Source organism: Meleagris gallopavo, chromosome 1 (assembly GCF_905368555.1).
Source record: "Meleagris gallopavo chromosome 1, MGAL_WU_HG_1.1, whole genome shotgun sequence".
Taxonomy (NCBI): Eukaryota; Metazoa; Chordata; class Aves; order Galliformes; family Phasianidae; genus Meleagris; species Meleagris gallopavo.
Genome location: NC_139404.1, coordinates 126,306,106 through 126,334,103, shown reverse-complemented (window position 1 = coordinate 126,334,103; position 27,998 = coordinate 126,306,106). Strand labels below are relative to the sequence as shown.

The following is a 27,998-nucleotide window of genomic DNA, read 5'->3' as shown; positions in this document are numbered from 1 at the left end:
GAGTTCTGTTTCTGTGACTTGATGATTTTTAAATCATCCCTGAAATAAGAATCAACTGCTTAGCATTTTAATCAGCCTGTAGAAATAAATGTCAGTTAATAGTTGTCATTGAAACACCTTGCATTTTCAGTGTATGGCTAGCAAAGTGCTTCAGTTGAAATTCTCTTCATCCACAACTGGCTGGCTGGCTCATAAATAAGTAAGTTTATTTGGTACCAACAGTTAGAAGGGGCAACACCTAAGCAGTGTCTTACCTCCTGGTGTAAACTTTCCACTTGTAATAGCTATAGCAAAGGTAATTAAAAAGAAAAAAAGTTTAATTACAGTGATATATAATACTATGAATACAGGGGTGGGGGGGGGAAAGCAGAGTTGGAAGCCTTATCCTTACCTTTGCTTTGAGTGTTATTAGGACCCTTTAAACCCTCAGAAAACAGGGAAAAAATGTAATTCCAAGAGAGTCAGATTTCGATTTGTGGTTATTTTAAAATTTTTATTTATTTTCCCACCCAGGAATGTACAGGCTTCTGAGCCATGATACATGTAGGTGGTTCTCCTCAGATACATATATCAGAAACAGGTGATTATTTATTTTAGGCTTAAAGACGTATGATTTTTCGAAGTCTACTCATATTATTAAGTATATGGAACAAAAGTGATTGCTTGTGATGGGTGGGTGTCTGTATTTCATTTTGTAACTTCCTTGAATTGTTTGTATTTTCAGTAGCTTTTGACTTTTAGGCACATGGCAGGACAGGTCTTTCAGCCTGTTCCTCCAGCCAAGGTCAAGAATCACAAGCACAAGTATTTTTATTTTACTTCTTCCTTTCCCTCACTTTTATAAATGAGTCCTCCCACAAAACTCAAGCTGGATAAAGTTTGAGCTGAAATTGCTTTTCTCAGCTTATCTGTTACACAATTATTTTGCATTCTCAGATGATGGGATCTAGTGATTTTTGCACTGGCATTCCCCTGGGTTGCACCAGAGAGCAAATTGGCATGTTTGAGGTATTTGAACTTGGTGAAGTGAGTTATTTTAGAAGCTTATTGTTTCACTGTTGTGAGACTCAACAATTACTTTGTTGAGTCAGACTAGCGCAGAGATTCCAAGTGTCATTTAATAATGATCGAACTATTTAGATAGAAGTCAGCTTCATACAGCAGGAATGTCAAACGTTTGTACAGTTCAGCCACAGCTCTTTCAGTAAGAGCACTTATAATGTTGCTCCCCTCTGCTCAGAGTCTGTAGTTAACTATACGTAGGTGCATTTGCCTGAGGTTAACATAGCCTTGGTGATTTGTCACTTGTCTCATCGTTGCCTATTAGATGAGTTTATGTAGCACTTCTTCCTTCTACAATGGGAGAAGCCATGACAAAACAAGGGAGACACCATAATGTTTATTAATGTTCAGAAGATCATTATAGATTGTTTTTAAATAAAACCTAGGTAACTGAGTATTTTTCAGTGTTACTCAGATGCAAGTGTGCTTTGTAACACTCTGTGGCTAGGATCTGCAGAGAACAGAATAATTGACCTGTTTCTAATTCTGGTAATAATTTACCATGCCTCTACTGTCAAGCAAAGAGCAGGCTTGAGTGATGGATGTCCTCCTATAAACCAGTGCAAATCCCATCTTCTCATGTTCTAGCCTGCCTTTATCCTGGGGTCAGAAATGTTTACGCTGTGCTTGGAGATGTGCACAGCGGTTTCATGGATGCACTGGGCTTCCCAGTCTGTCTGCAGCACTGTGTTCCTATGGTTACATGACGTGTTGCTACTTGAACGCTTTCCGCCATTAGTCCTGGCCCAGCTTGTGACTGGGCATGTTCCAGTGTATAACCAGAAAGGCAGGGTAAGGAGGGTGCTGGGGTGAGCTGAGAACAAGCTTATGCTTAACTGGCAGTGTAGATGTTATTGACAGGCTGGCTTGATTCTGGAAAACAGCTTTTGGCTTTGTTCCCCACTGAGCAGCAAGATTTCTCCTCCATCCCAGGATCGGCCAGACTAGCTTTAAAATGCCTGGTCTTTTATGCTATGTATTTTCTCTCCTTATGAATCCAGTGAAGTGCAGCTGCTCTGGTTTCAACCCCTGTCAGACACAGAAAAATGTCAAGTCTTTTGACAGGTTCTCAGCAAAGCTGATGTAGAAGTAAATGCTATCAAGCTGTAAGAACAAATGTATTTTTAGATACTTCTGTCAAACCTGCCACTGAACTGTCCCAGCAGTTCATTGTCAGATTAGCCTTTTGATTTTTGCAAAGTAATGTCTGCGTAACTTCCTTGGGTGTCCTTTCAGAGGAAAGATTGGAGACTGTGTTTGGTACTGTATCACGGTCACAACCTGTGCTGTTTAGAACAAAAGAACATTGTGACTTAGCACACAGGTGACATGCATGCAGGGGATATAAGTCAGGAGCTTGCTTGAAAGAACTGCAGAAGCTTCTCATCCTGTTGCATGCTGTTTTGTCCTGAGGCTGGTGAAAGGGCTGGGACCTGCTGCGACAGCTTGAGACCTGTGAGAGCGGCACGCTACTCTGGGATTATCAGCCTGTCAGTTCTGTGCTGCCTTGGCTGCCTTATCTCCTTTTCTACAAGCTAAAAAAAAAAAAAAAAAATGACACGAGTGACCTTAGTATTGAACAGAGTGGCATTGGTGTGGTTCTGCAGTGCCGCTAGATTTAAGGCAATGTTATCTGAAGCTGGGCTGTTCTTACCTTCCTGTGCTGCCTTTAAAATCTTGCTGACGTTCAGCTAAGTAGGAGCGAACACACAGTGTTCAGGAAGGTTTAGAGGTTTGAATCTGAGTCTCTGCCACACAATTTACTTCTTTTGATCCGGAAAATGCAGCAACCTCTGCCTAAAAATTGGATTAGACACAAAACCCCTGCAAGAACCTGGTTAGGATTATATATTGAGAGATGAATGCAGTTAACCAGAGGGCAGTAAGAGAGGATTAGATATTTTAATTCCCTACCTTTCCCTAATGACTGTACAGAGTGCTGACACTTGTTTGGCTCGTAGAATGTGACCTGTACGCTGTAGTGATTAGTGTGTGCAGGGGATTTTTTAACACCTGCTGAAACCAAAGTACTGTCTTCCGAAACAAAGCACATTTTTAATGGGGGCATTTCAACACTCTCATAAAATCAGGAGCATTCATGCCAAAGTGGGACATGCAGCTTACAGATAGATTGGTCTCGGGGATTGTGAAATTTGGGACCTATCTTGTCCAGGCAGCTGGATGATGATTTTCAATGCTCCTACAGGGGAGCTGATTTAATGTGGAAGCTGTGTGTCAGTTGGAATTGCAGTGGTTTAGCATTTCAGAATAGCTAGATGCTTAAATGCTGCATTTGGAATTGTAACTTTAGCTACCTAATTTTTAAAACACATTTGTCACCGTTGGTTTGTTGTTTTTTTTTTTTTTTCCCACCTCCAGAAACTCTTACATGGCAGATAAATAAATAAAAGATAAGGCAAAATATTGCTATAAACTAGAATGTTTTTATTTCTTAGAGGCCACTGTGGTTTGGTGGTTTAATTCCAAATTAAACGCACAACTGTGCTGTAAAGTACACAACAGCTTTTTCATTAAAAGGATAAGACCTTGAAGAGAGATCCTCTCGGGCACAGACCTGTTGCCTTAACAAGCATATTACCTGCAAAACTGCAGCAATTCAAGTTTAATCTCTTGTCTCTTCTGTTAAGTTGAAATCTCTTTTGTTGACAGTCAGTAAGGAAAGACATTTTGGTTCAGTTATCTGTGTATTTGATCTAGAACTATCCATTAGAAGCATAGAATATACAGGTCACATGAGCAGAGCATGTTTGGAGCATTTCTTAAAAAAATGCTCCAAACTGCTGCTTAAAATTACAGGCTTAGATTGAACAAAAAACATCACGAATGTCCCCTTCAATTACTCTGGTGTAATTTGTCCCCTATCTCTATATGACTGTAGTTATGTGGATGTGAAAATTGCTACTTTTTTTTTTTTTTTTTTTTTTAAACTAACTCTATTTTTATTTTGGTATTAAAGTGTGCCATCGGCTTTCTCGCTTTCTTTATCACACCAACAGAATGGAAATGTGCCACAGCATGGCTGCAGCCATGGCTTCCACACATTATTGTAAGGAGACAGCTGCTGTGGGACTGGGGTCAGCGTCTTACGGTGTTCTTCTACAGCTTTTCCTATTCTCTTCATTACAGAATCAAACAAAGGCTCAGTGTCCTTGGCTATGGGATTTTCCTCCGAAGGATCCTGTGAGAGATCAAACAGCAGTGGAGGGTCATGATGGGTTACGCCATCCCCAAAACATGGGCAAATTCCTCTTTCAAAGCAAGCTCCAGAGTCTTCTGGTTGGAACAGTGGAGTAGCATAATGAGCTTTCCATATGGTACCTCCTGTTACAACAGAAGCACATCGAACAGCTTAATGGCAGTAGGCACAGGGGACATCCCTGAGAAGTTGGTTCAAGTTCTTTGTTATTTGTGAGCATGTATTGTGGTTGTCACAGACAGAAAAAAGACATGTTGGGAGCTGGCAGGGATTCAGAATGACTCATAGGCACACCTGGGCTGCTGGTACTTGCAAGGCTATTTACACTTCATGAATGGTTAGATCTAACATTTTGAATGTAGAGAGAATCTCTGCCCCTTTCCTGTGTTCCTTTAAAGCTGTGTATGCCTCTTGGTTGGGTGAAATGGAAAGGAAAATGCATCCCTGTGTGTTTCTGGATGTAGGTACGAGTAGCTGGTTCTTCTGTTAGCTCTCTATATCCAAGCCAAGAACAGCATCTGGACACAAACTGATGCACCACATGCCTGTGCCTACTTTCAAGCATGTTTTCAAATATGGCATTAATGACTGGCCATGAAAACAAAATCTCGAAAATAGTTTTCAAGTGAACAGAATGAGTGCAATCAGTTTGCAACTTTAGGGCTTGTATTTTAAGTGCAGATCTTTAACTGTTAATGAAAAAACGACAAAGGAAATACAGTTCAAGAGGGTATTTTCTTTCATCTCCCCTCTTTTCCTTTTATTTCTCTCCATGTCTTGGGAAAGCACTATACTGAACTCATTCCAAGATAAGGCAGAGCTGTGCCCAGCAAGAAGTCAGCAATTAGATACTGCCTCTGAAAATGGACAGAAGAATAAAAGGGGGATTTCAATATTGGGAGCCATTGAGCACAATTAGCTGACATCTGCATTGTGCCTACATGGCATTTTTGTTTTGGTTCAGCCTGTCTGTCTGTTGTCCCCTGTGCTGAGCTTTGTGACCAGGATTCTGTAGATTTATTCTTCTGACTGTGCTGTGTCACTACTAGGACATGTTTGTTCAATTGAATAAAATGGAAAGAAAAAAAAAAAAAAAAAAAGTAAAAGATGATGATGAGAAAATAACAGACATTAAATCTCAGATTATCTTTTAACTGAACATCTTCTGTTGCTCATTGGCTACGTATTTCTACTGTACGTTTTCCAGGTCCTTCTAAGCTATTCTACTGCATTTTTGTGAGGGTTGATATCTCAGTGCCTATGAAGTGTTTTTACATAGTACATTTAGAAATGATTTTACTTGTATTTTGCTGAAATTGAGAGCAAGGATGCAAAGGTTGATTTTATAAAGGAAACTGGCTCACTGTTGCTGTTGCTTAATGAGGACAGGTATTCCTTAGCACCTTAGCTTTTGGGTGCATGCTTTGCTGTTCCAAGGCTACCTAATTTTCCCCATCTTGTGACAAAGTGCAAAGCATTCTCTGTCATATCAGGGTTTCCTAAGTATGAGATTTGGGACTTCTGTCTGTTGGCTGGGTAGCACAGATACTTACAGAAGGAATTAAGTAAGTAACCTTTAGGCCAAGCACATTTCCCAGATTAGCTGTACTCCTGTAATGTAGCTAAAATCACTGTTTAATAGATAAATATGAAATGGACAAGTATGAATTCTTACAATAGAGAAGTTTCTGACTATTGTTCAGGGAAAAAAAAAAACCAACAGTCACTGTTTTTCTTTAATAATTGAGCTGAATTCCTCATAACACGTTGCACAGTAATTCAGAGACAGGATTCTAGAGTGTCTGAGGAGAACTGTTCACATTCTGCACATTTTTATCATCCATTTTTTTCCGCAGCTGCAAAGAATTACTGAAGTTGCAAAGTGGGGGAGAGCCTGGTCCTTGTTAGGTCATTGGGAAAGATACAATCAGCCTGATTGTAATTAACCTGTGTTGGTAAGCTGAGTAGACAGCTGAGTTACGGATAGTCATAAAAAAATAAAATAAAATAAAAGGTGGTAGAAATAAGCACTACTGAAACTAGCAGGGGGTACGATCCTTCCCAAGAAGCAAAAGGGGAAATGCAGTTTGCTACTGAAGTAGCTCTGACAGAATTTGAAGAATGTGAATTTTAGGGCAGCATGTTAATAGAATATATCCAAGGGAAAGAAAACCTGCTTCTTAAATCCAAACATCTCTCAAGCCCATCTGGTAACAATCAATCAATTTAATGAGCAGAAAGAAATGGACTATCACTAATAAGCTTCTTCTAGCTTAACACTCTTCTAGTTCCAGTGGAGTGCTTAATTTATGATTGTGGTGACAAGACACAATGGCTTCATATTCAGCCTGTCCAGTAAATAAAAGGGAATAGACATTAAATTTTCTCACAGTTGTGCTCATTTAAAGGTATATCGCCTTCATATTATGCATTAAATCAGATTATTTTAAATTAGAAGCTCATCAGCACAGTGCAAAGAAACAGAATTCCTGTCCCAGATGAAAGTTGAGCCAAACAGTAGTATTTAATTTCATATGAAGAATGTCTGATTGTTTCCAGTGACCTAGCCAGCAGCAGTTGTGTTTCAGTGGTATAAATGATATAAGGGCATGAATGAGAGCTGTAGCAGCACTTTACTGTTTCATGGGAACATAAATACACCTTACATCTGGATGTGGTTTCCATATCTATGCTACAAGTAGTGTGACCTATTAAAAACTGATCTGTACAGCAAAAGCAGTATTAATGACTTGACTTTCACACTGTACTTGTTTGGGGGTTTACTCTCTGGTCCTGTCTGCTCAATATCTGCTAGTGGTAAGAGTGTATGGACTGTGAGCCTGTTTCACAGTTTGGCTTCCTCTACAACTAAAGTTACAGTCTCCAAGACCATTCTGTGATGCAAATAAAAACATGGTGAATGGTTATGCTCAGAATGGGTTGCTTCAAAAGCATACTTCTGGTCTGAACTAAAATTCTGGTGTAGATCAACCTTATTACATCCAAGGAGGACAAGATGTGAGAAGGAGGGGAGAAGAGCAGTACTTGAACACAAAAAGCAGTTCTTCAAACTAATTGTTTGTCGTGTCTACATTCAGATTTCACTAGAAAAGTGCAGTGTGACTCCTCCAGCAGAGGTTTTCGAGGAGTCTGCAGCCAGACAAGGCTTCCTCTGTATGGAATATACATGCACTAAAAAGAGATCTCTATGAATTGTGATGGATTTAGAGGCACAGAAGATTTGAGTTCCTAGCTCCGGCGCTGTTTTAGGTACTGCTAACAAGTTTATGGGCTAACAAATTAGACGGGTTGAAGCCTGGAGCTATGGGCTGAGCTTGAAGCTCAAACTGCGGTTTCAGTTAGTGAGTGCAAGAACCAACGTTTTGGCAGTGAAGCTACCGCAGGTGGTAGGACAGCCATCGTCTGTGTGCTGTGGTTTCTCTCGATGTCTCATCCTGCCCTCACAGCCCTGCTCCCACCCTGGGCCCTACTCGGGCTCCTGGGGCAGCTCCACGCCTAAGCCTGTGGGGGGCCACGCTCTCTCGGCAGGCTCTGCCAAACTTGAAAACGAAAAGCGAGGCCGGCAACGTCGCAGCAGAGCCACTGAATTGTTAAATTTTAATAATCTCCTCGTTTAAGCTGTTTATTTGACGACCTACTCGCGCGGCGCAGCTGTGGCGGTGATGGCGGTTGGCGGTGCCGCGCTGCCCCCTGGCGGCGCCTTCCCGCTCCTACTCCCCTCAGCGGCGGCCCAAAGCAGTTGCAGCCCGCGGCACCACGTCTATAACGGAGCCCCTTGGCGCTGTCCCCTGAGGTGCTGAGGCCGGGATCACCGAGCTGTTACCGCATCCAACTGCTCAGCTGCAGCGGCCAGAGAAGGATTTGGCCGCTGGGACTGCAGAGCTGCGCAGGTCGCAGCGCTCAGCTATGCAGCAGAAGACAGGCAGCTGCAGAACCTCTCCCTTCCCCGCCTCGTCCTTTTATTTGTTGTTCTTGTTAATAATTATTCTCTCTTTTCTCCAGACAGAAAACGTTCCTAACATTTTTGTCTAATAACTGGAAAGATATATTAAGAATTCCCAAGGAGGGATGAGGGACAATAAGCGAAAACGTAGCCCTTCCCTAGAATGATGGAAGACCCTCCACTTCATGGAAGAAGTGGATTTAAGAAATTCTGTTGTACTTACTGTTTTCTACCATATTTTCTCACACTCAGATAAAGACAGGACAGTCTTCAACAGGCTGGAGAAGACTGGGATACTCAATGAGTTCTTTGCCTCAGGCTTTTCTGGCAGTCAGGCTTCCCTGCCTCACACATCCCTGAACCCCTAGGTGGAAGTTGGAGGAGCAAAATCCCTTCCACTGTAAGAACAGATGGAGTCAGAGACTTCTTCATGAGGCTGAATCTGTACAAGTCTGTGGGGCTGGATGTCATGCACCCCAGGGCCCTTAAGTAACTGGCTGATGTGGTTGCCAGGCCATTCTCTGTCATATCTGAAAAGTCATGGCTGTCAGGTGAAGTCGCTGGTTACTGGAAAAAGGGAAACATCACTCCTATTTTTAAGAATGGAAGACCCAGGGAACTACAGGCCTGTGAGCCTCACTTTTGTGCCTGGGAAGATCACAGAACACGTTCTGCTGGGACACATGGGAGACAAGGAGGTGATCCCAGACAACCAGCACAGCAGGTCATGCCTGCCCAATCTGGTGACCTTCTATGATGGAGTGATAGTATCAGTGGAAAAAGGAAGGGCAACTGATATCATCTACTTGAATTTTGCAAGGTCTTTTTCATTGATGTGTTCCCACACCATATTCTTATCTCCATATTGGAGAGATATGGATTTGAAGGGTGAACTAGTCAGTGGAAGAAGAATTGGTTGGTCACAGCCAGAGGGTCGTGGTCAACAGCTGTATGAAGGCCAGTGACTAGGGGGGCCCTGCAGGGGTCCATCGTGGGCCAGTGCTCTTCAACATCTTAATCAAAGACATAGACAGTACATATCACATGTACTCTCAGCAAGTTTGCTGATGACGCTGAGCTGAGTGGTACAGCTGATATAATAGAAGGCAGAGATATAATCTTAAGGAATCTGTACAGATTTGAGGAGTGGGCCCATGAGAACATAATGAGATTCAACAAGTGCAAGGTGATGCACTTGGATCAGGGCAATCCCAGATATGTGTACAGTCTTGGAGAAGTACCTATTGAGAGCGTACCTGTGGAAAAGGACTTGAAAGTCCTGGTGGACAAAAAGCTGAACATGAGCCAGTAGTACGTGCTTGTAGCCTGGAAGGCCAACTGCGTCCTGTGCTGCATCAATAACAGGAGTGGCCAGCATGGAAAGGGAGGTGATTGTCCCTGTGCTCTTCCCTCATGAGGTCCCACTGTGCTTACTATGTCCAGGCCTTACACACATCAAAAGCAATAGAAACACTGCAAAAACATGAATATTCTTAAAGTTATGCTACTCAGGGAGCAAACCCTTCACCTTAGGCAAGGCAGGATAGCCAACAATGCTCATTCTGCACATTGCAAAAGAACTGTGTTTGAATCAATAAACTTACTCAAAATGTGTGTAAGTGTTGTCACATGTTATTCTGTTGGAAATAAGAGGTCATTGAATCATCTCCCCCGGCTGCAGGGGGAATGTTTATACTCACTGTCTTTCTGGTACCACCGTACTGCATGCAAAACCACACCACAGTAGTGAAACATGAACTCATGCTCGGAGTGCTGCAATGTTCCCTGCAGTAATGGCAGCAAGGTGAGCCCGTCGATTACCCTGGTGAAGAGGGCTGAGATCATCAGACTGTTCAGGAATTGCACCCTGACTGCAGTGTGACCAGTACTCACTCTCCATACATAAAGCACTAGGATTTCAAATGTCAATACTACAATAAACCTCTGACAGTTTTAATAGTTGGATGGGTGTGGCTAGTGATTAGTAGTTATTAGCAGTTTGTACAGTCGCAGCTACTTCACACATCCTGGGGAGATAAGCTATCATCAGTGTAATTTTCCTAGGGCAAAGTGATAACTTTACAGAAGGGAAGCTCACTGGTTCTGGTTCTGTGAAATTGAGATCACTGATAGGCTTTGTCAAAATTGTGACCATTAATTGACTAACAATTGGTTTAGTTGTGCAACACAAGAACTTTTATGCTCTTTCTCAGAATGACTTTCACCCAGCCTTTCACTTGTTCTTAGAGAAGACTAACATAGGCTCTATCTATTTTTTACAGACCAGGAACATACTTCTCCGTTACTGGCATCCAGGTGCAGGGCATTTGTTCCATCTTCCCTGCTCACAAAGAACCAGGCTTGGAGAGGGCCCATCTTAAGTAAAATTAAGTCCAAAGTAGTTGTGGGTTTTTATATTTGTTTGTCTTTTAAAGTCCTCTGAATTATCCCAGTTAACTAAGTTTCCCTTCAGTGATTAGAATACTGAGTTAGCTAGCATCCTTGATAACATATATTATCTTTCTCTGTTTTTTTTTTTTTTTCCCATATAATCACGTAAGATGGGGAAAGCTAAATAGAAAGATTGATAAAGAACTCTCTTTTTTAGCAACTAACAGAATTTAACCCGTGAGTGTCAAGATGTGTGACACATAGTCAGCTTCTATCTAAAAAAGAAAGGGTAGCAAACATGGTTTAGGAAGCCTCTTTTGTACCTGTCCTGAGGAACTATCCCTCCAGCCAGGTGAACCACTGTTGGAAAAATGTCCATAATGCTTGTTGGTTCGCTGATAACTATGCCTGCAGGCAACACTCCTGACCATCTAACTATTCCTGGAACACGGATCCCTCCTTCCCAGCCTCCCATTCCTTTTCCACCTATAATAGGAGGGAAAAAATACATATTTATGTATACATTAGACATTTCTTGTGCATGCTTAACAAGAAATTTTAAAGCTTTCTTATTCAAATACTTTTAATGCAAACACACTAAATTCCAAAGAACGGTAGAATGGCTACAGTGCAAGATCCATTCTGCAAAAATAAATTAATTACTTATTACTCTCTATTTTACATTTTAATGTGTGGCATCTTATGTTGGGATGTAAATGGTGGGAACAGTTTTCAGTAAGTGCCAAGCTGCCCAAGATATCACAGTGGCTTTTCAGGGTATAGAAGTCTAGAGAATTAACTCATGACTTAGACAACAAGAGAAATTCCAGAGGATCTCAGTCTAGATTAAGGTATCTCATCAGGTCATGCTGACATAAAAAATTTACTGGTTTCATTTCCAGTCTTTGCTGCATTGATGTACACTCTCATATGAAGTAGCACTCTATTACTTCACAGTATGCATTGAAGAACAAAGAAGAATAGAGTTCACCTAAGAGAAGTGGAGGAAAGAGATAAATACTAATCAGCAGTGGACTTTAGAAATGGATTTACTTGTTTTGTTTTAATTTTTTCCCATCGTGTTCACTGAGGGGAAAAAAAAACAACAAAAACCCTTATTTCTTACTATGTGGCAAAAGAAGTGGAAAAAGCAAGCATAGGGAATATTTATGCATTTAATACTAAAGAAAGAATCAGTGGAGATTGGCCATGTGGGAGATGGGTTGGGGGAGAATGACCATAAAAAATTTAAAACCTCAAGGATGGAAACAAGAACAAACTAAAAATCTCCAGAAAGGCAGGCTTTAATAAACCTATGAGACTGATAAAGAAGGATGTCTAGGAGAAACTGTAGCAAAAATATCAAGAATCGCTAAGTCTTTAAAGAAGCAATATTAAAGGACACAAGTTTATGTTTTCACATTTCAGAGGAAAATTAGGAAGTATACACATTTGGACAATCTGTGAGGTTTTGTTCTTGGTCTTCAAGTCTGAGAAGGAAATATCTTTTTAAACATATCTGGACATACTTTATGCTATTGCTTTCTTTTCAATAGGCAGTCTTATGCATGCATGTGCCACTAAGATTTTACCTTTATAGATACCATTCCATCCACCCAATCTGGCATTTCCTCTGTGAGCCTCTACAGATCCTCCATGATCAGATGCAAAATAAATAAATGTGGTGTTCCTCAAGCCTTCTTTGTCAATAACATCCAGAAGCCTACCTATAAACAAAGCAAAACAACGTAACAATGTCCTGAGATATAGTCAGATTTTTCACTGACTTAAAATTCAGTGAAGCCAGTCGTTGTGTTGACCTCAATGAATTCTGTTATGAGCAACCACAAGCAATGCAGAGTAATCCTGGATTATGGAAGTAAGAAGAGCCCAACAGAAAGCCACTGAATATGTTCAAAATTTGTTTGTAGTGTCAATAAAAGACAGGAAAACTAAAACAAAAAAAACAAACAAAAACTTAAATGGAAAATAACATAAATGAATGATCCTTTTATTCAGTCTTCTCAGAATATTCTGTCATGTTTGTGTTGCAAATTCTCTGAGTCTAGGATTGTATCCATGAGTAATCTAAAGCCTGTTGAAAAGCTTAAACAATAGCACTGCCTCATCACAGAAAACTGCTTGTGTCTCACCAAGAGCTACACAAGTATTCTGAAATCAGGCTTCACACAATCAGCCAAAATGTTCTCAGGATGTTAGTGCAATTCAAATCTAACTTCATAAGGAATGTTTTCAGTACTGGTAGCATGAAGCATTTACACAGAGTATATAATTTACCTCTGATTGCTCTTTCTCATCACTCACTACATCAAAATATAATCACTGCAAACAGCTCCCATAGCTACAGAAGCAGCAGAAACAGCTGTTGCGTGCAAGGAAAAAAACAAGAGCCAATGGTCAGGTCATTTTATTATTGATCTTACCTAAAAATAGACACCTCGCCAAAAGAAGAATCTAGGCCTCTCTGGTCTGAATTAGACCCAAATTTTTTAGCATGTTTGTCCTCAATAGCAGAATCCTGTTCAGTCAATGCAACACATGTTCTTTATCCCTTTGTACTTCTGCTGTTCTGCTCTGCTTGAGTAGCTTGTGCCTGAATTTGATTGGTGCCAAGTGACAGTAAGAAGATTGCACAAGAGTTCTCTGGTGCAACCGGATCTAGCAGAGGTGCTCAACCTGCCAATCACAGGCAGTCAGACTCTTCTCAAACTACAACTTTTTAAGCATGGTTTTTGGAGGTAGAAAAGGTTCAGAAAATCATGGACAGGAAATGAATACTTTGCCAGCAGGGCCTTCGCTTTTGAATAAATGCAAATAGGAGCTATCTTCCTCCTCCTGAAGTAAAAATGAACAACTAATTAAGGTTTAGGTCTAAATTTGGGCTCCAAGTATATCATGTTTTTAAACTTAATTAAATTGTTAAGTGAAACACCGTGTCCTTTTAATTTGGCCTTTTGGCTAGGAGAGAGTTCTGGTTTCTGTTCTAAGGATTAATTCTTGTTAAAAAAGAACAGTACCACCACATATAATGCAGTATTCAGCAGCAGAACTAGTTGCATCTTTTGAGGGTATTCAACTGGATAAACATATATTCCAATTAATAATGTGATCAAAAGACTAAAGAAGGGTAATTGTTCTAAGCGACTCCCTTCTGAGAAGAATTGAAGACCCTGTATTTCAGCCAGTCTCTACCCATAGGGAAGTGTGCTGCCTTCCTGGGGCCTGGATCAGGGACATTACTAGAAAACTTCCTAGTGTGGTTCACCCCTCTGGTTACTATCCCCTACTGATATTTCAGGTTGGTAGTGATGAAGTCACTGAGAGAAGCCTGAGGGCTATCAAAAGGGACTTCAGGGCATTGAGGCAGTTAGTAGATGGATTAGGAGTCCAGATGGTGTTTTCCTATAACCCTTCAGTGGCAGCAAGGGATAGTGAGAAGACCAAGAAAATCCATCTCATAAATGCATGGCTAAGAGGCTGGTGCAATCACAGGGATTTTTTATTTTATTTAATTTTAATTTTTTTTTTTTTTTAATCATGCGGGAGTTTACTTAGTACCTGGCCTGAGGGCTGCAGATGTGTCTCACCTGTCTCAAAGGGAGAAACAGATCCTAGCTCAGGAATTGGCAGGCATCGTTGAGAGGGCTTTAAAGTAGGTATGAAGGGGGAAGCTGTTAAAACAAGGCTTGCTTGAGCCTGGGGGTTGGGGGTGAGGCCAATGGCTCAGATGAAGTATATCTGATTGCTAGTCCTTTTTCTCAAGAGGGAATTCAAATATACTAGAAATATAATATGGCACAGAGGAAGCAATCTAGGAGGTTTCTAGAGCTTGTGGAAGTTAACTTCTTGATACAGCTGGTAAGAGAGCCTAGCAGGGAAGGTACTCTGCTAGACCTGCCATTCACAAACAGAATGACTAGTGAGAGATGTGGAGGATGGGAGCTGTCTTGGGCAGAGCAACCACAAAATGGGCGAGTTCTTTATTCTTGGTCAAGTTAGAAAGAACGTCAGCAAAACTGCTACCTTGGATTCCAGGTGGCGCACTTTGAACTATTCAGAACACCGGCAGGGAGGGTGCTTGGGATTCAGTCTTGAAGAGTAAAGGTGTCCAGGAAGACTGGATGCTCCTGAAGAAGGAAATCTTAGAGATGCAGGAGCAGACTGTCCTCCTGTGCCATAAGATGAGCTGGCAGGGAAGAAGACTAGCATGGATGAACAGGGAACTTTTTCTGAGGAGAAAAAGAGAGTCTGCCTCCTGGGGAAGAAGGGATGGGTAACATGGGGAGAGCACAAAGAAGTTGTTGGGATGTGTAGAGAGAAAATTAGAAAGGCATAAGACAAGCTTGAATTCAACCTGGTCACTAGGGTAAAAGAGAACAAAAATAGAACAAAAATCTTTTTTTTTTTTTTTTTTTTTTTTAATATATTAACGTAAGAGAAGAGCTAGGGAGAATCTCCATCCTTTACTGGATGTGGGGGGCAGTGTGACCACTGAAGATAAGAAAAAGGCTGAAGTTCTCAATGCCTTCTTTACATCTGTCTTTAAAAGTTAGACCAATTATATTTGGGGTACCCTACCACCTGACATGGAAGTCTCGGAGGGGGAGCAGAATAAACTTCCCATTATTCTGGAGTAAACAGAGACCTATTACTCTGCCTGGACTGGGGACAGATGGAATCTGCCCAAGAGTGCTGATTGAGCTGACAGTGGTGATTACCAAACTGCTTTCCATTGCCTGTCAGGATTCCTGGTCAACCGGAGAGGTCCCAGGGGATTGGAAGCTTGCCAGCGTGACTCTACAAAAGGGGTTATAAGGAGGATCCAGGGAACTACAGGCCTGTCAGCCTGGCCTCAGTGCCAGATAAGGTAATGAAGCAGATCATCTTCAGTGAGATTACTAGGCATGTGTGGGACAACCATGGGATCAGGCCCAGACAGCATGAGTTGATGAAAGGCAGGTCCTGCTTGACCAACCTGATCTTCTTCTATGATTAAGTGACCTGCCTAGTGGATGAGGGAAAGGCTGTTGACATACTCTACCTAAACTTTAGCCAAGTCTTGATATTGTCTCCCACAGTATTCTCCTGGAGAAGCTGGCAGCCTGTGACTTGGATCGGTACACTCTTTGCTGGGTAAAGAACTGGCTGGTTGGCTGGGCCCAGAGCATGGTAGTGAATGGAGTTAAATCTAACTGGTGACCAGTCACGAGGTGTTCCCCAGGGGTCAATATTGGGCCTGTGCTGTTGAATATCTTTGTTGATGACCTGGATGTGGGGATTGAATGCACCCTCAATGAGTCTGCAGGTGACACTAAGCTGGGGGAAAGCGTTGATCTGCTTTAGGATAGGAAAGCCTTTCAGAGGGATCTGGACAGGGTGGATCGCACAGCTGAGGCCAGTGAGAGGAAGTTCAACAAGACCAAGTGCTTGGTCCTGCACTTTGGCAGGCAACCCCAGGCAATGCTACAGGCTTGTAGCATTTCAGGGCAATGTGGCTGAAAGAAATGGACCTGGTGGTGCTGGTTGACATTTGGCTGAATATGAGCCAGTATTGTGCCAGGTAGCCAAGAAGGCCAATGGCATTCTGGCTAGTAAATACTGTTGCTAGCAGGAGCAGAGAAGTGATCGTCCCCTAGTACTCAACTCTGGTGAGGTCACACATTGAATACTATACACAGTTTTGGGTCCCTCACTACAGGAAAGACATTGAGGCTCAGGAGTGTGTTCAGAGAAGGGCAGCGAAGCTGGTGAGAGGTCTGGAGCACAACTCTTATGAGAAGTAGCTGAGGGAGCTGGGATTGCTTGGTCTAGGGAAGAGGAGGCTCAAGGGAGACTTTATAGCTCTTTTACAACAACCTGAAAAGAGGTTGTGATGAGGTGAGGGTCGGCTTCTTCCACATAACTAGCAATAGGACGAGAGGGAACGGCTTCAAGTTGCTCCAGGGAAGGTTCACATTGAATATTAAGAAAAATTTCTTCTCTGAAAGAGTAGTCAGGCACTGGAATGGGCTGCCTGGAGAGGTGGTGGAGTCAATGTCCCTGGAAATGTTCAAGAAAAGTTTAGATATTGTACTGAGAGACTTGGTTTAGTGAGGTTATACTGATGGTAGATGGACGGTTGGACTGGATGATCTTAGAGGTCTTTTCCAACCTTGGTGATTCTATGACTCTGTAATATTTGATTATCTGACTTTATCCGGGAAACCTAGATGGACTTGAGCAGTGAGCCCAGGAGAACTTCATGAGGTTCAACAAATCTAAGTGCAGGGTCTTGCATCTGGATCACAGTAACCCTCCACATGAGGTGCAAGCTGAGGATTGTAAAGATAGGGCACAACCCTGCCAAAAAGGACTTGTAGATACTGGTGGATGGCAAGCTGGACGTGAGTCAGCAGTATATCCTCACAGCCCAGAAAGACAACTGTATCCTGGACTGTATCAAAAGAAGCACAGCCAGTAAGTTGAGGAACGTGATCCTGCCCCTCTGCTCTGCACTGGTGAGACTTTACATGAAATACTGCATTCAGATGTGGAGTTCTCAGTACAGGAGAGACATAGACCTGTTTTGAGAGTGTCCAGATGAGGGATGGAACATCTCTGCTGTGAGGACAGGTTGAGAGCTGGGGCTGTTCTGCCTGGAGAAGAGATGGCTCTGGGGAGACCTAATAGTGATCTTTCCATATCTAAACAGGGGAAGTAAGAAAGAAGGGGACAAACTCCTTAGGAAAGTCTGTTATGACAGAAAAAGGGGAAATGATTGCCAAAAGAGTTGGTGGATATCCTGTCCCTGGAGACATTCAAGGTCAGGCTAAACCTGGCTCTGAGTGCCCTGGTCTAGCTGTAGATGTCCCTGTTCATTGCAGGGCAATTGGACTAGATGACCTTCCAACTCAAATGATTTTACGATTCTATGATTTTGCACTGCAACACTGAAGTGTGTCGATTAAAAATAGGAAAAGTTTCCACATTCCCACCAAGAAGAAGAAAAGAGGATTTGTAATGAAATGGCTACATTTGGAGCTAACTATATATGCAAGGCAAGATTTTTTGTCATATATAAATAGCGAGTTCTGTCATCTTCCATATTTAAATGAATTATTTCCTTCGAGATCACGACTTACCCACCATCCAGTCCATTTCCTCTACATTATCTCCATACAGGCCATGCCTGCTTCTTCCCAGAAACTCCTTTGTGGTAATGAGTGGGGTGTGAACATGTAAGAAGGAAAAAAAGAGAAGAAATGGTCTGTGCTTGTTTCTGAAATAAGAGAAAAAAAGAGTAGTCATCTCTCTGCAAACTACCACTCTGAACAAAATATAATAGCGGCATGGTAGTGACTATCTCACTAGAAAAAATAAATAAATCAGATTTTGATATCTTGCTGCTTTTGATATCTTTTGAGGCTTTGGAAGACAGGGGATTAAAACACCCTTCAAAGATTTTGGTTCTGTAGAAAGACTAAAATAGTAATGGGTCTTTTTTCTGGTTCCAAATTAGATACATGTAAAGCATGAAATCAACCCAGGCCATTCTATGATTCTAAATAACACACTCATGTGTTATTTAGTGTGGAAGGAGAATAGGATTCACTTGCTTAAACCTAAATATTGGTGTCACTGAGTATCTCAGACATACATGTGAAACCAGCAGATATGATACTGCACCCAGAAGGGAACTGCATCCCTTTAGCACTGGCAGCTAGAAGTAAAGCAGGATATCTAAGGAACCTAAGCTTGTCTGTGTTCAGAGTTATGCACAAGAGATTTCTCTCACTTCATTTCCCCTTAAAAACAACACCAAAAAAAATCTTCAAACAAGTCCTCAGGGAAATAATACCATCTTATTCAGGGATATGTCCAAACTTGCCACACGAATACTGCTAAGAACTTAGCAGTTAGTTTAACTCTAGCTGGTAGCATTTTAAATGAAAGACACTTTGGTAAAACAAAACAAATCTCGGTATCAGTCTCCTGCTTGCAAAACATTAACTTATGGGACTTCACATGGGAGTTCATTCAGCAGGCTAAGATCCTTTTTTCTGTTCCTACTGCTTGCTGGCCCAGTCCTTGGCTAGGACTCAATTGTGAACAAATCAAAAACGCAACAAAATCATCTTCCTTTTCCTGAGCTATATAAAAGATGAAGGATAGCAGTTGGGTGCTGACATTACATGGATGCCAGAAAACAGCAAATTGCTGCTGGCCAACACTAGGAGCAGATAGTTCAGTGTGTCAGCTGAGTAACCCAGTAGTGTATGACAAAGGAATTATATTATTTAAAAAAACCTTAAGAGGTGATACTGTTTTTGTTGGTTACCTTTCAATAAATGAAACTGCCTCCTTCAGCATATTAGAAGTAGTTTTTTCTAGATTCATTGGTTGTTCTGTGATTTCATGGTTTCTCATCACAATACAGTTCCAGTACTTGGTGAATCCATAGCTGGAGAACCAGGAAAGGAAATACAGGAGACCAAAGATGGTCACACATACTATTATTTTCCATTTTACTGAGAATAAGCAGGTAAGTTTTCCAAACAAAAGTGTAAACACTGCTAGGAAGATTATCTGTGTATAAAGCCAATAAGTATCTTGCAAAGACTTGGCCAGTTCAGGGTCATCAGTGCCTTGACACTCATTCAAAATAGTAAAAGGCATGCCATAAAAATATTCAAAGCCATGATTTAAAGGGTGGTGGCAGTGATCACGGTGGGATTTGCAGTTCACACCCAAATGCCACTTCCCTGGAAATACAAAACAGAAGTATTAAAACCAACATAATTTCTCTCGTCTGTCTTTGTTTATGAAAGGTTGGCTGCATTCCTCAGTTAAAGTGTAACCAAGGAAGGAGCTAGTTGGAATAAGACAGGCTCTCCTGGCACCATATCTGAGAGAATAGCTCTTTTTCTTCACTTAACTGACAGAATTCCACATAGGTAACAGTCCAGCTCAGACACCTCTCTAAGTACTGATATGGTTGCAATATTTATGGCTAATTGTATGATAAAGTAGACTTTCATTAATGTGTGGCCTGGTGGGGAGAATCCCTTGTGGCAAAAGAAACAACTAAGTGCAAAAAATACGAACTAATTTACACATAATTTCAATCTGACCTTCAAATTCAAAAACAAAGTTCAGGAATAAGTTGTACAAACTAGCTCTCCTAAAACGAGTAGCAAAATAGTCCACTCTAATTATTCAGTACAGTTGGACATATCAGAATATGTCATGCCCTGATAATGAAACAATGAAGTCATTTTACAGAGCAGTGTAATTATCGTGACATTGAAGGACACAGCCTATAACCACGGGCTTTGGGCCTATTAACCAGACAAATAACATCAGAGAACTGCTAATAAGATCAGTGCTCCTGTATATGAGTGTATTTTATAGAACAAACTATATCAGACTGCAACGAGCTAGGGAAAGATCTTCCATTTGCACAAGCTTGTGTGAAACCTGTACATCACTGAGACTCATTTCAGTTTAGGAAATGAATGACACTTCATTGTGCTGGATCCGAGTAGAGGCATGAAAATCACAGTTATTACATTTAAGCACACAATACCTCTGACTACCTAGAAGAGTATAAAATTGAGAGGTGCTTGAAGGACACATCATATAATCACTGTTCAGGAAAAATTAGCAAACAGTTAATAGAATTTTCTTTCTTGAACATAGATTCTGATCCAAAACCCCCTGGAGGCAACAGAACTCTTCCAGCTATTTTGTCTCAGCAGAAGAAAATTAAGGCATTTTTATTCTGTATGATAAAAAGGATGAGTAAGTAACAGAAAATCTAGCCATCAGTTAGAATTAAGAATTAAGTAGAGTCTGGGTACCAACTGTCAGACAACATATTTTTGCTCTGTCTGAATATTGGTTCTTCTAAAGCAAACTGTACTGGGCAAAAAAGATATCCTCCTCTGCAATAATTTCTCTTTGCTATGTGCATCTATGTATTACATACATATACTCTATTTTTGAACTATTACATATATTGTGTTGACACTACTGGGATTGAGTTGTGAGTGGAATTTGAAAAACCCTATTGATTTTTAAAGTTTTCCATACAAAAAACTTTGGTTTATCTGATCCTGGATATATTTTGACAAAGAAAAACATTTACAGAAGCAGTCTCACTTGAATAACATTAGATAGCAAGTTTCTGTGTCTCATACCCACAAGTGCTGTAGAATATCCTTGCTGGTGCAGCACTCTGGCAAAAGTAGTTTCATTTGGTGGGAGTCCACCAGAACACCCGTTCCAAAAAAGAATGCGCCGTTCTGTGCTGGATGCCATGCCTGGAGAGGAGATGCAATTTTTAAAATAAAGCAAGCCAGAATTCAGAGAGCATTTAAACAGGAATGGGAACAGCTGTTTACAAGGGTGGATAGTGATTGGACAGGGCGGATTGGTCTTAAACTGGGACAGTGGAGGTTTAGGTTAGATATTAGGAGGAAGTTTTTCACTCAGAGGGTGGTGACACACTGGAACAGGTTGCCCAAGGAAGCTGTGGATGCCCCATCCCTGGAGGCATTCAAGGCCAGGCTGGATGTGGCTCTGGGCAGCCTGGTCTGGTGGTTGGCAACTCTGCACACAGCAGGGGGGTTGAAACTAGATGATCATTGTGGTCCTTTTCAGCCCAGGCCATTCTGTGATTCTATGAATTCAGATTTTTCAGTTTTTTCATATTGTTCTTTCTAATGAATGAGATTCAGCTGCCAAAGCCTGGTACCTTGTTATTATACATTCAGCATGCCCTAAGGTATTCTGGTTGACCCCTCAGAAGGATATCCCTTCCAAGTTTTCTGTTATATCTGCTAGTCCAATGCAGATGCTTCAGTTAGAGTGTTGAAAGTAGCATTAAGATGCCTATGTTAGGATATTAGGCAAAGTTCTACCACAGTAAGATACTAAAAAGGAGCTGAGGGAAAAAAAAGAAAAAAGAAAAAAAGAAAAAAAAGCAAAGCTAACAAACAAACGAACTACTAAAAACAACCAAAAACTAAAAAAGAACCCAAAACATTTATCCACAAAGCTATAGCTCCTTTAGCAAGTTAGAGTCAGATCAGACAAGCTATCCTCATGATTACTGGGAGATAATGTGAGTGGTTTTCTGTCTTCACTTTAAATGGCTGAATTAAACCTGTTTTATCATTGAGAACTATTTCATACACTGACAGATTTCATTATGAAAATGTTCATTAGGATAATCAAAATACTTTGCTTAATATAAATTTTAATACTACATTCAGTGCTTACACTTTACTGTTTTCTTTGTTTATACCTTTGGTGCTTGTTTTGATTTTCATTCATTCCTGTGTTGCCATCTAACCACATGAAATGTACTTTATGTGGGGATTTTCCCATGGAAATCAATCAGTAAATCTAGTCATCTTTATTTCTGCCCATGTCACTGAGGTCCCAAAGCCTTAGATTAACCAGTTTTACAATGGTTTGTTTAAAGGGATTTTTAATAGCAACAATGGCTAGACAAACTGCAGTGAACTATAAGAGGACCAACCTGATCTGATGGGATATCTGCCAGTCAGGAAGGCTGACCTGCTGGGAGTACAGACAGCAGCTGCAGCAATGTGCTGAGTAAGTCTCACTCCTTCCTTTGCCAGACCATCAATGTGAGGTGTCCTAAAAAGAAAAATAATCTCAATAAGTATTCTTATTGATGTAAAAAGAAAAGGTAATTCAGTTCTACTTCTTATCACAAGCTCATGAAGCACAGCGAAAAAAATACCACTAACAGACATGAGGTGCTCAAGTTGCAAGACTGTAGTAGATGAGGAAAGACACGGGATAAATATACACAATCATTTTATCAATCAAGATCTATCCAGACTGAAAACTGCAGTAGGGATAAATAGAGCGCATTATAGATTGAGGTGTCACCCTGTAACAAGCCAACAAGAGTAGTTAGCTGGTATGATATCCCGATCTCAGTCCTTAATGTTTCAGCGCCTGAGTTGAAGATATGTACAAACTATACACATATCTGAAAAATATGAGGCACATGCATGTTTACAAATTTCTGACTATACATACTGAAAATTAGAAGTCCATGAAAGTCACTCAAGCATGCTTGTGTAATTTTTATTCCAGTAGGAATTACTGTAGAACATGTACTTTAAACATGCTTTGGAAAGAAGTGTATCTAGATAAACTGGTCTGTTAATAAGAAATTTTCTAATACTGCCGTCACTGTGTTTTTTTTTTTTTTTTTCCCACTGAAATCTACCAGGATGGGGTAATTTATTTTGTAGAATTCTTACCTAATAGTATCATTGCCGTAACAACCCACATCTCCAATACCAAGATCATCAGCCAGTATCAGTAAAAAGTTGGGTTTTGGAGGACTTGATACACAGGTTCTTAGAAACAAACATAAAATGAGCCAAATATGTAGGCAGCTCCTGAAGTTAAAATTAAAATGGAAAGAGAACAAAAATGTTTGCAAGCTTTATAATGTACTTTTAATTATTAAAGTATCAATATTGTCCAGATGCAAAGAGCTACCAAATACTGCCTGCAGATGGAGCTCCTGAATATTTTCTGAAACCAGTATTTTTTTATTTCATTTGCACAGAAATTTTGCCATGCAACTGGTTAAAATGGCAATAGCTTGAGTACTGTATCCATGTTTGTAGCACAGTGCTACAAACAGCACCACGTTTTATGTACCATCTGCAGAATCAAAGTTGCAGCAGTGAGCTTAACCTTGGGGTATCTTCCTAGAAGACTATCTCAGCACATACCTTAGCTGCTCAGTGTGTTTGTGAGAGGTAGTTCACCTTAAGTAAAGTACATGTACTAGAATATATCTACTAACTACTAGTTCATTAAGAAATAGCACAATGTGATAAATCTATATTAAATTTAATATAATACTTATGCTCCTAAACCTCTGTCTTCTATAAAAAAAAAAAAAAAAAAAACAAAACAAAACAGACGAACAAGCAAAAAAAAAAAAACCACCAAAAACAGGCTTAAAGGCCTCTAAAGGGGAATGGTTTTAAACTAAGGGAAGGGAGATTTGGGTTAGATGTCAGGGGGATTTTTTTTTATAGAGAGATGGTGAGGTGCTGGAACAGCTGCCCGGAGAGTTTATGGATGCCCCATCCCTAGAGGTGTTCAGGGCCAGGCTGGATGAAGCCCTGGGCAGCCTGGTCTAGTACTTGATCTAGTGGCTGGCAGCGCTGCCTCGGCAGGGGCATTGGAACTTGATGAGCCTTGATGATTGTTGATGCCCCTTCCAACCCAAGCCATTCTATGGTTCTATGAGAAGATCTAGTTCTAAATTCATATTAACTGCCCTTAGATTCTCAACAATTTTTATTTTTTAGAGATCTGTTTGCATTTTCTTATGCACAACATTTAAAAATACAAGAAAGATCTCCAGTGCATACATTTTCTTACCACTGTCTTCCCTGGTAAACTTCATGGCTTCCCGTTACATGAAAAAGGCACATCATTTGTCATATGATTCTGGTAAAAGAAAATTAAAAAAAAAAAGGAAAAAATACATAAAATTAAAAAATATGTAAAATTAAAAAAAATGAGAGCCCAGAAGCTCTGGTGATCTTGTCTGTGAAGCTGCTTATTAACTACCCTGTATTATCACAATCATATTGCCACTGCCTGTGGCTGACTACAACAAGAATGCAGTGCACTAGGGCTTGACAATGCAGTCTCCAACTTTCTGAACGTCTATTCGCAGAGCCCTCATGATCAGATCCTGCAATGTAGGAGAAAGCACTTCTGAGGACACTGCTCAGCATGCAGCATTACAGGATCCAGCCTGCTTTCAGCTGCCATTAACTTCAGGGAGACTCATGTTTGGCAAGAAGACTAAATACTTTAAACTGGTGTTAAAGATATTGGTTACTAAATATAGGCACAAAACTGCTGGTCTTCACTGAAATGATGGGTTTCTATTAAGTGAAACAGGAGGCAGTGATATGTAAATCTAGTGCCTCACTCTTTATGTAACATCAAACTGTATTTTAACTTCAGGAAAATAAACTAATCCTTACTGAGCTTAGAAATTGCAAAATATGCCTCAAATAAAAGCCAGCCTGGGAACTAATAATTACTGTGCAATTCTTAGGGAATGACTGACACTCTTAGGTTTGGATGCCATCTACTGCCTTTAGGGAGGTGCTTCTATCTGAATGTTACTAAAAACTGTCCAGAAACATAAATAACATTATGATAAAGAACTTCCAAATTTAATGCCATTTATAAGTTTAACAGCCCCATTTTTCTACCTGCCAACTCTATGAATTCACCTTGGACTTTAAAGCCTAAAAATAACCTCTCTATTTCTAAATATACAGTTTTTTTCTTTTCAAGGCACACTTTATAAGTGGAAGCAATTTCTTATGCTTGCTGAAATATAAGGTAGAGCTAGTTGCTCTAGTCGGACAAAAAATGGCTTGGGAAATGCTCTCTTTTTGCTTGTGAATAGATGCAAGCAAGAAATCTCCAGAAAATGTTGCACAAGAACTTTGTAAAGAACCATCCAGATACACAGGATAAATTGGTTGCTCTGGTACTGGCAAACTTCATCTCTCTGCTGTACACTGAATTAAATTAAAAATATTAGTTTCTTCACTGTGAAAGGTGATCAAAATATGAAATATCCAGACTATGAGAAATCCTTGTTTTGCTACCCTTCCTTCTCTTTCACTCCGATGGGTGTTGAGAAGTTTTCCAAGCTGGTGCAGCACCTCTGCTGCCTTCCACTGCATCTCCAGAGTTTCATGTGCTACAGTTGACTGCTGACAGCAGTTGCAGCCATGTTTAGACAGAGACTTGGTACAATCTGTTAACAACACTGTGATGTCAGCTGAGGAGCTGAGTAGCAGCACTGCAAGACATTTCAGTCTTAATACCACTGGCTGTGGCACAATAAAAAGTGTTGCTCCTTGATTTATTGCACGCCATTTTTCAAACAGTGTCCCTATTGAAGGGCTAGAAGAAATACCTTTTTTTTTTTTTAAAAAAAAATCAATTTAAATATGTATATTCAGCTTTTCCTGTTAGAGACTGATTCCTTCTGAAAGTTGTGCTCCCACTGACATCACCGTGAGTGCAACAAACACTGTACTTGGGCTTAAGGCTTGTCAAGTTTCCTTAGCTGTTAAAAAAAAAAACAAAACAAACCCGTAATCCATAACTCTAAAAAACACCATCCTCTAGGAATCACAGCAACTTACTGTTGAAACTTCTTGTACTGCTGAACTTACAGAAATCCAAGAAAACGGCAGATAGCAATTTCCAGTAAGCCACAATAAACATCAAGTCTAACAAAAACAACCAGCTCCTTTTAACAACATGGAGAACAAATTATTCTTCCTGCTCTGGAATTCCTTCTTGTTCTTTGGTTCGCTAAACAGCCTGATCCCCGGAGATGTGTGTGGGAGGAAGTGGGAGTGGATTTATGGTGTTTGCTCTCCATCTCCCTTCCCCCCAGTTCTGGATGCAGAAGCCACTGGGATGTCTGCCAGGAGCAGTGAGCGGGACCGCCACTGAGTTTTCACACAAATTCCAGACAGAGTACAAAGTCTTTATTCTTTAAACAGTGACACAACATAGCCTCTGCCTTCTCTGGGCTGCCTATCCAGTTAATTCTGTGCAGATCCATGTAAAGCCTAGCACTGCTCTATTGCAGTGCCTCCAAAATCCTTCAAAGGATTACAAAATCAAACTTGGAGTCCTATGGTTTTATTTCCTCCACCCTGCTTTCTGACCTCTCAAGCAGGATAACAGGACTGGCTTGTCCTTCCCTTCTCCTTTCATGTTGTCTTTTCTTCCTCTTTGCATTTTCAGGTGAACTAAACGTACCTGCACTGAAGATATTAAATGCGACGTCTTTCCCAGGAACTGAAGGTAAAGTATTCTCCTTCCTCACATCCACTTCTTTCAGAAGTCAGCTCTGTTGTCATGCACTTTATCCTTTCAAAGGTCTTGAGCAATGAGAGAAACAAATTTCTATTCACTTGTTGACATTCCAGCTCCTCGGGTCTCTTGAGCACTGTGAGTGCCAAATTTAACATTGTACTCGAGATATATCAGCAGGGGTCAAGTGAAGCAGTTTAAACTAGCAGGTTAATATAATACATTGGAAGGGATAGCTTTGGCTGGAGACAGATTGTTGTTCATCTCCTTAAACACATGGCTATGTTTGGTTCTCCTTGTAAGACATAAGTTGTCAAATTTGTCTGCTTTTACAAAAACCTATTTGAAGATAATACTTATTTAGTGCAGTTACGAAACAGGTTGTGATATTTCTGGTGCAAAGCTTTCCCTTGAAAAATTGTCTGTCTTGAAAATTACCTCATACTTTGAAAAAGGTGTTTCTTTAAAAGTTCCCAATAATTTAAGTATTAATTTATATCTCTCTTTGGTCCAAATGATGATTAAACTTTTCTCTCAGCTTTTCTAGGCTGTTTCCATTGTTCTTACCATGAGATGACTACCGAAAATGTGCCCATGCTGCTGCTGGCTTGTCTTCAAATTAAAAAAAAAAGAAAAAAACCAAGCTTTGAATTTTCTTCTCATTACAAATGTATGTCTGGAAATGGAAGGGCATTCTTCTTGTATAGCCCTTACATCCTGTTACTCACCACTATGTTAGTGCCCCGCTGCAAAAGTAACAGCTGTGATTATGTATTGTCTTGAGTACAACTAAGCTTTGAACCAAGACTTTTTATAAGAAACAAAACAAAACAAAAAAAAAAAGCTTTATAACAATGAAGCAGAAAGAACATTGCATTTCCATACATTTTGAGCCCTGCACTATTTCCTCCTTTTCAGTTTTTGGAATTTTTTCACTGCACCAAAGCACAGGGAGATATTTTTTCCTCACTACTGCAAATTCTCTGCCAGCAAAAACTTAATTTTGAGTCACTGGGTGCTTTATACTGCCACTCTCTATTTTTTCTCATGTCTGGGTACTAAAAGGAAGTGCAGGCGTTCATACATCCCCTTATAACCCTGACAAGTTTTCTGTAGTAGTAAAGAAACAACAGACTGAAACGACGCAAACAGAAATTTGCATCATCTCTAAGTAATGCTAATGAAAAAACACTGAGATAAGAAAACTGAAGCAAATAGACTGGCTGAGCAAGTAAAATGTTTGCAGGGGCAGCTGTAAGGGGAGAAAAAAGAAAAAAAATATATCTTCAAAACCTATAAACAATCACTTTCTGTTAACTCACTTCAAAACCCAATTTCTGTACAGAGTTTTAGCAGTATGCTTATAATAAAACCTGGCTTCATCTACATCCTGTGAAGAACAGTCAATAGCACAGTTTAAAGCATTAACGT

General features: G+C 40.4%; 1 protein-coding gene across 2 annotated transcripts; it reads right to left on the bottom strand.

Annotated features, from left to right (window-relative positions):
* Positions 1–3,975: 3,975 nt before the first annotated feature.
* LOC100546634 (arylsulfatase H-like) lies at positions 3,976–26,031 on the bottom strand. 2 transcript variants are annotated; one of them, XM_085212885.1, is made up of 11 exons: positions 25,886–26,031; positions 24,084–24,152; positions 22,940–23,080; positions 22,180–22,301; positions 20,834–20,956; positions 18,973–19,396; positions 17,777–17,913; positions 12,227–12,361; positions 10,958–11,120; positions 9,944–10,065; positions 3,976–4,404 (listed from the first exon to the last, which is right to left on the bottom strand). In XM_085212885.1, exons 2-11 carry the CDS (start codon positions 24,137–24,139, stop codon positions 4,034–4,036), a joined length of 1,794 nt encoding a protein of 597 aa, XP_085069011.1. In that variant the 5' UTR covers positions 24,140–24,152; positions 25,886–26,031; the 3' UTR covers positions 3,976–4,033. The 2 variants fall into 2 exon arrangements, with proteins under 2 accessions (XP_085069011.1, XP_085069022.1); XM_085212896.1 differs by lacking the exons at positions 9,944–10,065; positions 10,958–11,120.
* Positions 26,032–27,998: the final 1,967 nt, after the last annotated feature.